The sequence below is a fragment of the Neomonachus schauinslandi genome, chromosome 14 (genome assembly GCF_002201575.2).
Source record: "Neomonachus schauinslandi chromosome 14, ASM220157v2, whole genome shotgun sequence".
In the NCBI taxonomy this organism is placed as follows: domain Eukaryota; kingdom Metazoa; phylum Chordata; class Mammalia; order Carnivora; family Phocidae; genus Neomonachus; species Neomonachus schauinslandi.
In genome coordinates, this window is record NC_058416.1 from 16,828,188 (window position 1) to 16,839,629 (window position 11,442).

Sequence of the window (11,442 nt, forward strand, 5' to 3'; positions counted from 1 at the left end):
AAATATCTACCATATTTGCTTGATCTCATTTGTATACATACAAATAATACATACATATTAATAAATGTTTGGCTGCACTATTCCTCCCTTCCTCCCTTTCTTCAGTTCAAAGTAAACTCTACCCCCAATATGGGGTTCAAACTCACAACCCCAAAATCAAGAATCACAGGCTCTACTGACTGAGCCTTGGCTGCACTATTTCAACGTGAGTTATAGAAATCCTACCCCTAGGGGCGCCTGGGTGGCTCAGTTGGTTAAGGTGTCTGCCTTCGGCTCAGGTCATGATCCCGAGGTCCTGGGATCGAGCCCCACGTCGGGCTCCCTGCCTGGCAGGGAGTCTGCTTCTCCCTCTCCCTTTGCCCCTCCCCCTCCCATGCCCCTTCATGCTCTCTATCCTGCTTTCTCTCTCTCAAATAAATAAATTCTTAAAAAAAAAAGACTCTTACCCCTAAATACTTTACCTTTTTTTTTTTTTTTAAAGTAGGTTCCACATCCAACGTGGGGCTTGAACTCACGACCCTGAGATCAGAGTTGCATGCTCTCCCACTGAGCCAGCCAGGCGCCCCATCCCCTAAATACTTTAGCATGCATCTCCTTGGAATAAAGACATTCTTCTACAGACTACACCACCATTATCACACGATAATTCCCTAATACCTAATACACATGTTAAATTCAAATGGCTTTACTTGTCTCCAAAATGTCTTCTATAGTTGATTTTTTTTTTAATACTTTTTAAAATTTATTTGACAGAGACAGACACAGTGAGCGAGGGAACACAAGCAGGGGGAGTGGGAGAGGGAGAAGCAGGCTTCCTGCCAAGCAGGGAGCCCGATGTGGGACTCAATCCCAGGACCCTGGGACCATGACCTGAGCCGAAGGCAGATGCCTAACTGAGCCACCCAGGGACCCTACAGTTGATGTTTTTGAACCACAATCCAATCAGTGTTTATGCATTGTATTTGCTTTTTATGTGTTCCTTAGTCTCAACCTGGAGGGAAAAATGAGTCTCCATATGTTTACATTTTCCAAAAATATTTAATACAATTCATTGGCAAATGAGATATTTTCCTCTACGTTTGTCTCCACGAACTCCTGGAGAACAGACCTCAGAGAAGAACCTACCTGGGGGGCTTAGAAGCAGAAGAACCTCTGTGTGCTCCATAGTTTGCAGGAAGTCACTCAGTTCCGTGACTGTACAACCTTTCTCACCCAACAGCTTCAGTAAACATAAGCTTGGACTTCCTTCAGGCTCCAAGACCTTAAGAGAGCACTGCTCCAAGTCCAGGCAACTGCAAACAACAGATTTAAGTCAAGTCAACAGTTTTCTCCAACATGATATGCCTGCTCTATGTTTGGCATGATTGCAGGTGTTGTAGGGATAAACCGTGAGTCGCTGAGTGGTGAAAAGTTATTTCCATTATGAGTGCTACTGTCCTTTCCTCCTCTGCCATCATAGGGAATTCCTCTTTATGCCCTTCTCCAACTCAGCTCCCAAGACTACTAAATCAGAAGATGAGAGAAATCCCGAAACAGGATGTGAAAGAATTTTGGCTTTGATGTTGATCAAAATTTTTACCTTTAATTTGGGACTGTGGATTAGGAAGATCAGATACATTTCTCTACTTGTTCTTCTGCTTTTATTAAGCATAATATGACCCCAAAAAGAGGCATAGATCTTCGAGATATCTTGAAAAATGAAAAAACTTTACAATATTTTTTATTAGTAAAGTAGTGTGCCTACATATGTATTCATAAAGATACAGAACAGTGTTTGTTTGCATGATACCGTTTTTATTAGTAAGAGTATGTGTTTGTTCTTATATGTACGGAGTTAACTTTGAAAAGATAGCCAAGAAACTAGTAGCGATTTTCCTACAGAGGGGGGGCCGGAGCAGCAGAGCTCAGCTGGACGATTCAACTTTTCACTATAAACCCTTTTGTACTGTCGGACTTTTTACTACGTGTGCTCATTTTTTCAACAATTTTTAAAAGACTATTAGTGACATTCAAAGTACTTCTAAGTACCTAGAAATACCCTAACACAGGGGCAAGACAAACGCTGGTCTGTGGGCCAAACCCACCCAGTCACCTGATTTTGTAAACAGTTTTGCTGGAACACAGCCACGCTCGTTCACATACACGTTTGCAAAGGGGGATGGCTGCTTTCCTGTTAGAACAGCAGAGTTGAGTCGTTGGTCTGCAAAGCTGAACATGTGGACTATTTAGCTCTTTATAGAAAAAGTTGGCTGACTTCTGCTCCAAAGAATCTACTTTCTGTCTCACTGACCTTTTGTTCAAACTATTTTTTTTTATTATCACTATTTAACATACATAACAAATTTCCTTTTCAGTGTTATTATGTTCAGTAGGCATGTACAAGGTTAGAAAGACAGGTAAGATCAGACTACAGAAGGCCATAAATAATGGGGCAAGGAGTATGGCCTTCAACCATTTCATAGAAAGGGAAAGCACAAGTATAAAACATTCAAGAGAAGAAAAACAATAAAAGTTAAACCAAACAATCAAAACAACAGAAAACCCCCAAAAATCTTCCAAAAGATGATGTAATGTATGGTGATTAACATAAAAAAAAAATCTTCCCAAAGAGACATAACCAGTAACAAAGGCCAACCAAAGTCTTTAGATAATCTTCATGATATACTGTAGAATTCGCACGTCACACACCTTTGCGGCGACCTCTCCCTTTCTTTCCAATTTGTAGTCCTATATAAACTTTAGCTTCTCTGTGAGGTTCACCCAGACCACACAAGTCCCCCAAACACACGTTAGACATAGTCTCCTGATGGCACTTATCCTACATATTAAAGGTTGACAAATTTCTGTAAAGTGCCAGAAGGAAAATATTTTAGGCTTTATGGGCCATATAGTCTACTGCATGTTCTTCTTTCTTGTCTTTTGTTTTGTCTTAAAATTTTTTAAATATGAAAACCAATCTTAGCCCATAAAACTGCAAAAACAGGGGCAGTGTCCCAAATTTGGCTCAGGGATCATTGTTTGCAGACCCGTGTTCTCTATGTCTCAGTTGACACAATTTTGCCTTAAAACCATGAGCTTTTCGGGGCGCCTGGGTGGCTCAGTTGATAAGCGTCTGCCTTTGGCTCAGGTCATGATCCCAGGGTCCTGGGATCGAGCCCCGCATCGGGCTCCCTGCTCAGCGGGAAGCCTGCTTCTACCTCTCCTGCTCGCCCCTGCTTGTGTTCCCTCTCTGGCTGTCTCTTTCTCTGTCAAATAAATAAAAGCTTTAAAAAAAAAAATAAATAAAACTATGAGCTTTTCTTTCATAGGGATGTCTTCTCTACCTAACTAGATCACAGTACTCCTTGAAAACAGAAACCCTGTATTTTTAACCCCTCAATACCTAAAATCTGTCTTGCCCATATTAATTATTCATAACTGAATGATTACTGCATGAATTTCAATCATAACTAAAAAGGCTGGAGGACTGGATAGATGGAAAGGGTCAGACATAATGGTATCACAGCTGTGCCAGATGCAAGGTGAGCAAGTTTTCATAGGACTTGGAACATTCTTTTCCTTTTTTAGAGAGAGAGAGAGAGAGAGAGGCGGGAGGGGGGAGAGGGATAGAGAGAGAATCTTAAGTAGGCTCCATGCTCAATGCAGAGTCCAACACGGGGCTCAATCTCAAAATCAAGAGTCGGACGTTTAACAGACTGAGCCACCCAGGCACTTAATCCACATTCCTTTTGATCAGTTTTATTAAAAGGCTACCATAGCATTTATATCATGGTCACTCAAGATTTATAATTCTGTGGTGAAGTTGGTAATCTCTTAATTTTAGGAAAAAAAATGTATCCAACCAAAATAATTTCAATACTAGTATCATCTATCTCATAGGATTGTTAGAATTAAATTAGATAATCCATGCTAGAAGTACTTAGCACAGTGCTTGGCGAATAATAAGCACTCAATAAAAGTGAGTTCTTATTATACAATAAAAATATGGGATATTAAAAGAACAATAGTTTCTTAATTATGCTGATTTCTGAAACTGTTTTCCCTTTTCCTTAAAAATGTTTTTGAGTAGTTACTAGTTTGGTAACCTGATCATGTCCTTCAAGGCCTCCTGTCTCTATACTCACTAGGTGTTCCTTCTAAGTGTCTCAGTTAAATGCGTATATTCAATACTCTATTTTTGTTAAATGTGAATCATAATATAGGTCAACTGTTCCCAAATGCTGGATGGTAGACTAGTGGCAGCACAATTTGAAGCCCAAGGTAAAATGATAAAAACAAGGACAATAAGACTGCCTTTTTCTCTGAGATGGTCTTTCCTATTTCTTAGTGTTAAAGCGTCCTTTCTCCTCTGAGATAATGGTGACTATGAAGACAGCAAGAATGAAAGCTGCAGATGCCCGCCACTCCTCTACTCTGTAAAATTTTCTTCTGTTAGTCCCTGTAACACCCAGGTCAAGAAACCAGTATTAGAGACAATAGAAGGATTACCATTCTTTTAGATAATTAGAATATGAGATCTATAAAAACAAGGATGTTGTATGCTAAATATAATTTCTTTTTTTTATGATTTAGAAAGGTGGTCGGACTCTGGTACATAAAATTCAGAAGCCATCTCACCAAATGCAACCAAGTGATGCTTTGATGTTTATACTGATATAGAAAAAAGCGAAAAACAATTTGACTTCTTTCTTCAAATGAAGAAAGAGGTCGAGATGAAGTAGACAAAATTTTCCAATACAAGAGGCACAGGAGAAAAACATGATTCTGTATCTCCTTTCCTTTTTTACTGATTTTCCGCCCGGGCACTGGCTTTCAGCTCAGATGATGCTTCTCAATACCCAGCCTCTTTCTTTCCTTTTTTAGTTACATTCCTGTAAGACTGTGCTTTGAAGTGGTTTCTACCAGGCCTAATTTGGAATTTCTCATTTAAGTTAAAAGACTATTACCGAAAAAAATGGGCTTTGCTTTTAAGAAAATATATTTGTATTTCTCTTCACTTCATACATATATATAATCACTTCAAAAAATATATAATCAAATAGAACACATCATACATCCCTTAGGGTACAAACCATGGCACTGCTTTTAGGTTCTTTTGCTTCTCTTGGAACATTTACTCTTTGAAATCTCTATTCATTAATTCAGCAACTACTTGTTAATCATCTAAAATAGGCCAACTATCTTTCCTAGGTATTTAGGATACTGCAGCAAACAAAATTCCCTATCATCCTGGATTTTTCTACAAGATATAAATATACATATGCACGCAGAGGCAGACAAACGGGGGGGGTGGGGTGTGTGTGTGTGTGTGTGTGTGTGTGTGTGTGTGTGTGTGTGTGTGTGTGTGTGTGTGTGTGTGTGTGTGTGTGTGTGTGTGTGTGTGTGTGTGTGTGTGTCCATCCAATGGTCGTAAGTGCTCTGGAGAAAAGCAAAGCAGGGGGCTAAGTAATGCTGGAGCAGATGTATGGGGTAATTTTAAATAATGTGATCAGAAAAGACCTCACTGAAGGAGGTGACTTGTAAGTAAACACTTCAAGAGGTAAAGTCATGCAGTTCACCTGTGAAGACTATCTCAGACTGAGGAAAAGAGCAAGTACAAAGACCCTCCTGTGTTCAAGCCAAAAGCAAGAGAGCAAATGTGCAGAAAGCACAGAAAGGGAGGAAGATAATGGAGTCCAAGAGATGACTGGTGGCTAACTAGTGTTTTTATCCTGAAACAGAAAAGCAATTAAAGGGTTTTGAGCAGAGGAAAGGTAAGACCTGACTGGACGTTTCAAAAGAGTATAAATTCTCACTGCTCTGCTGAGAATAGCTTGGGGGCAGAGGCAAAGCGGGAGGAGAAGTTAGGCGGCTACTGGAATGATCCAGGTGAGAGAGGGCAGTGGCTGGCCCAGGGCTGGGGCAGCGGAGGTGGGATTCTGGATGCACACTGAAGGCACAGCAGATGCGGATCGCTGATAAAACGGACGCGGTGTATAAAAGTGGAGTCAGGAATAATTTTGAAGTTTGGGGCCTGAGCAATTGGAGGGGTGCAGTTGCCATTTCCTGAGATAAAGAAAACTGAATGAAAAACAGGTCTGTGGGGGAAGACACGCTAAATTCTGGACATGCTACGCTCAAGATATCTTAGTCCTTCATGAGGAGATGGCAAATTGGCATCTACAGGAACGGATCCAGGGGGTTCAAAGCAAAGATACGGACTGAGGATACAAACTAAGAGGAATCCACCTAAGTATGTATAGTCCTGAGACTTAAGGATACACCGAGAAGGGGACTGGGTGAAGACATGTAGATAGACACAAAGCCTGGATCCTACGGCACTCCAAATTTCAGACACCGAAGAAACAGACCGGAGAGACAGAGGCAGGAGGAGATCCTTTGTTTCAGCTTTGTACACGTTCTCATTCTTATCATAAACTGCAGGAGGGCAGAAGTCTGCAGCTACAGAGCACGTTCTGTACAGCAGGTACGCAGTGATGGCTCTCCTTGGTCCGAGTCCCAAAGCCCCCTTCCTATGGAGTCCAGGCAGTGTCAGGGCCTCCTGAAAGCTGTCACCTTCAGGGTGTGGTGGGCAAGACCCTCAGAACCTGCATTTGTCTGCATTGACAGCAAAGGCTGTTCAATATCAGGGCGGTCTGGAATGGCATTAGGGCTGAGTTTGTATTTAGGGCACTCCCGTGTGCGCACGGTTGTGGGGAACTAAACTGGAAGCCAGGACTGATTCTGAGTCACCCATAATCGTATGAAGACATTTACAATTACTCCTAATCCCTGATGGACAGTTCAGGATGGACTCTTGGGGTTTCTTCATCAAATTCTCATCTATTTGAGGAAACATGTATAGAGTCAGAAAAAAGTGTAAGAAACAATAGGCAACCTTGGAAGATTTTAGGGAAAAAAGTCCACCACCTCATGGGAACTGTTGTCCACTTGGACCCTCCCACTTCAGTTCCTCGGTCTGACACTAGAGAAAAATACCTCTGGGACTTTCTGCTATCCTAGATGCTCTTCTAGCACCAGTATGAAATTATTCTGAAATAGCTTTTTTGTCTTACAGAGAGTAAGCATCACCAGCTTACCTTGCCCCCACTCAGATGTCACTCTCCAGCCCCTAAGCTCCCAGTGCTAACCTTTTGTTATGCCAGTTTAATTCCGATTTCAGTAGGTATATGACTTTAATATTCCCCAATTTTCTAACCTGCAGGGGTGCCCCCACTCCCACCGCCACTCACCTATTCTGAGCTAATCTTCACCATCCTGGAAGACTGGTGAAATCCCATCTATTTCTTTTCAGACTTCCCACCCTGGAATTTGCCAGATTCCATGAATGCATGCCCTTTGTTGCCCACGAGGCGACTGGCCTTCTCTCTATACTACCTTCCCCAGAGATGTGGCCTCAGACTTTTCTGTTAGTTTGCCAAACGAACCATTCTGTAGCCTCCGGCAAAACCTGACTGAAGGCTTGGGGAGGAACACAGAACACCTGATGTCAGGTATCCACTACTTCAGCCATGCTTCTTCAGTGGCAGGGCCTTCCTTTCTTCTCTTTCCTCCACTGTCAAATTAGGAGCCCTCACTCCCAGGCCCTCCTCAGGAAAGTCCAGAGCCTTCCCTAACTAGTGTACTAATCACAAACTAACCAATCACAGATCTGATGATCTGATCCCAAAGAAGACAACTTTTTACACTATTAAGTCTAGAAATTCAGAAATCTACAGACCTAGTGTAATAGTATTTTGGATTTTCTTTGCACAGCCCCCTTTCCCTAAGAGAAACACGTTTTTTCCTGGAACAGAAAATTGTGCCATCTGTCTGCTCAATTTTGCAAGTTTACCACTTCTTAATCCCAACCTCACATCATTACTCCTCTCTGTGGCCAAAGAACCTTAAATCATAATGACCCTGGTTTAACCCCAAACTCTGAAACTCGAGGTTGTTGTGAGGGCTAAAGTAGATAATGCGTGTAAATATTTAGTGCATCGGTATATACTAAGTGCTCAATAAATGGTAACAACCCATTGTTATTATTATTCACACCCAACACGGCATTTAACATGTTATCTGTAAATGTCCCAGAATAACAATCCATTACTAGAGAGGTCCTTGTGAATAGGAACTAAATATTTGTCATCTTTTTATCTTCTGGAACTTCCCACTCATAATAGGCACTCAATAAACATAATTGTGAATGAATGGCTCCCCTCTCAAAAGTATTTATAGTGTCTAAGATAGGTTCTATGCATAACACACAGAATCTTAACTGATGCCTCCTCTTCTCAAGTTTATAAGAAAGTGTACAAATAATTATAGTCCAAGGCAAAGTTTAGTCATATGAGAAGTTAAAAAAAAAAAACTTCTAAGGGATTCCCAGGCGGACCTAACAACGGTATAAAGGAATGGTTCTAAGTGTGGTCTGGGCACCCCTAGTGCAGTTCCTGAGACCCTGTCACGGGATCTGCAAGGTCAAAATGATTTTTCACAGTAACACTGAGATGTTATTTAGCGTTTTCATTCACTCTCTGAGTAAGCGTACATTGTGGAGTAACCAGTGTTACATGATCTGGGATAGTGCAACAGACCGAATGCAGAAGCACGTAAAAGAGGCCAGTTCTCTGCAATAAAGACAAGACATAGAAGAGATCTTCAAAATGTAAAACAATGCCACTTTTCTAATTTTTTTTTGTTTTGGAAAAGTTTGTTTTTCCACAAAAACATGTAATTTCTGTTAACATGTAACAGGCTATTCTTTTAAAATAAAATTTTTAACGTTTCTTAGTTTTAATTTTTAATAGGGTAAATATATGTGTGTAATACATCGAACCCACATTAAAAACTCTCTGGGGTCCTCAATAATTCTTCACAGTGTGAAGTACCGAGACCAATAGTTCGCAGTTCCTATCCTGGGAAGAGGAAAATAGTTTTACTTCGAGCTCAGTGCTCACGGTGAAGTCAAGAGAACCTGGTAAGTTGGTTTGATGGAAGAAGATGGTAGTTTTAGTATCAGCCTTTCCCATGATGATCCTCTCCTATATAAAAACTGCCATGAAATCCTGCACCCAAGCCCTTCGCTTTCATTATCTCTTTACCTGCACTTCGCCTTCCTTAGGTCTTCCCGGTCTGTGCCCACATCCCGTTCTTTTATACGCTAGGTCCTTTGGAATGACTGCCCTGTCCTAGTGGTTTCCAGACAGCTTGCCTTCCCTCCAGATCCTTCCGGGTCGCCCCCCACTTCTCCCTTTCAGCTCACGGGGAGGAGGGTCCAACCTCGGATCTCTGGCATTCCCACGCTTTCCCGACCGAGCTCCCCCTCCGCGCGCCTTTCACCGCAGCGGCCCCCGCACCACTCCAGCCGCCGGAGCGTCGGTCCTCCCACCCGGGTGCCCGCTCGCCCCCGCCCCTCACCTGAGCCGGAGGCGACCCCGACTCCCCGCCACCTCGGCCAGCCTCCTCCAGCCCCGGCCCTCGGGCGCTCGGTCCAGGCTCCCGCTGAGTCTCCGCAGCAGCGGCTCCGGAAGGCGGTTGAGGGTCGCGCCGAACGAAACGGGGAGCGGCGGCCCCGAGGGCGCGGCCGGAGACGGCTGCAAGGCCGGGGGCGGCGGGGCCTGCAGCAGCTCCCCGCACAGCGACCCGTCCGACGCCGGCGACCCTGCGACTTGTGCTGCTCCCCCCGGGCGCATCGCGAGCCTCGGCTCCAGCGCACCTTCCGCTCGCCCCCTCGCTCGCCCCGGCGCCGCGGAGGCAGGGGCGGAAGGACAAAGCCGGCTCTGCCGTACCGCACTCTGAAGAGGAAGCTCCGCTCCCCGCCCAGCCGACACAGGTTTGCCCGGGGGAGCCGGGCCGGCGGGCCGTGCCCGCTGCGCCGAGGGGGCGGGGCCTGGGGCGGGGCGGGGCCTGTGGCGGGGCCGCCCTCCTGCGCGCGTGCGCGCGGCCGCGCGTTTCCTTCGCCTTCCCCCGCCGCCGCCGCCGCAGCCGCCCGGTCGCGGAGGCGCGCGCTGCGGAGCTGGGGAGGTGGAGTCTGGCTGAGCAGGAAGGGTCGGGTGGTTGCCGCTGGGGGAGGAAGCGGTGCAGGAGCTACACCCGGGCGGCTCCACTTCGGCTAGGAAGCCTGCGGCGTCGGGGCTTCCCGAGACCGTGGGAGGAGGATTGCCTCACGCCGGAGACGGGAGCTCGCGGCTCTCCATCGCCGGCCCCCCGCCGCGCTCAGCTGACTCAGTGACTTGCGTGTGCCGGCTCCCGCGTCGGGCAACCTCAGCCGAGGCTTCCTCGTTTTAGGGTTTGACGTGTATGGCATTGCTAAGGGAAGTGGTTCCTAGACATCAGATACCTAATGGAAATTTGCTCGAAATCTGTGCCTAGACTTTTTTTTTTAACTGGGCGGCAGATCATGGAAATGATTGTTTTTAGCAGGAATTGCCTGGTTTCTTTCGAGTCAGACTGCCACCCATTGAAAACTAGAGAGTAGTTTGGGACAAAAGCAAGCAACTTACGGAATGTGACCAGCCAGGTACTCTCAGACACAAGGCTTCCTTTCCCATTTTCCGGTGCCATTAGCTTTTTCATCACACAGGACAACAGGATTTTCTGTAGCAATTTGGGCACTCAAATTCTCCCTAACTTCTGGCGAGATAGTTGCTCCGTACATTCTCCCATCACATTCTAGCACAAGCAATCACTATACTTTTTCATCCGGGGTAAGTGCAGAGTTCAGAATGCACTATAATGGCTAAGTGCACGACCTTTAGATCCAGAAAGATCTGCTGGACTCTAGTTTTATGACCTTGAATAAGTTACTTAATTCTCTGCCTCGTCTGTTAAAATGGGATTGAAAATACAGTAGTCTGTATAGAGTTGTTACCAGAATTAAGGGAGTTGATGTAAGTAAAGCATGTAACTCTGCTTGTCACATAGTAGATAACAAATGCTAGCTTTTCTCCTTAGAAATGTAAAAGCTTGTTTCATACTGTTTGACTTGGTAACCCTTTCCCAATTACTTCTGGTGCCTTCCTGTTTTGTTCTTAGTCATTGAACATATAGGAGAGTCTATTAGCTGCGTGTGCCAATTATGGGAATCAAGTCTTCTAGTTTTTATTGGTCTAGTCTTTATTAGTTGACTGGTCTTTTAAAATTGAGATTCAACAGACTTCTTTTTTCTAAGTCTGCTATGTGCAAGGTGTTGCGTATGCAGCTTCTCATAAGTGCCTAGGGGTTAAAATGCACATCTGTCTTATTTACTCTGGAAGAATCCTTCCCAATTTGATCTTTGTCCAATACAGCTCAGCTAGATACTAACTGTGTCCATCTCCTCCCATCTCCTCTTCAGCTTCTCCTCTCCTGCCAGGAGGACTGCCTCCCTCACTTCACTCTAGTCTGGGCCCTATTTCCCACCTTGCAATTTTATTTTATTTTTTTTAAGTAGGCTCTACCCCCAGCGTGGGGCTTGAA

At 44.4% G+C, this 11,442-nt stretch overlaps 1 protein-coding gene across 1 annotated transcript in view; it reads right to left on the minus strand.

Moving 5' to 3' along the window:
- Positions 1-9,677, minus strand: part of MALT1 (MALT1 paracaspase) — a 56,822-nt gene extending 47,145 nt beyond the window's left edge. The window contains exons 1-2 of the mRNA XM_021686226.1: positions 9,403-9,677; positions 1,126-1,292 (exon numbers count right to left, since the gene is read on the minus strand). Of these exons, the coding sequence (XP_021541901.1) occupies positions 1,126-1,292; positions 9,403-9,677 (442 nt within the window). The remainder of the gene's footprint in view (positions 1-1,125; positions 1,293-9,402) is intronic.
- Between the last annotated feature and the right edge of the window lie 1,765 nt (positions 9,678-11,442).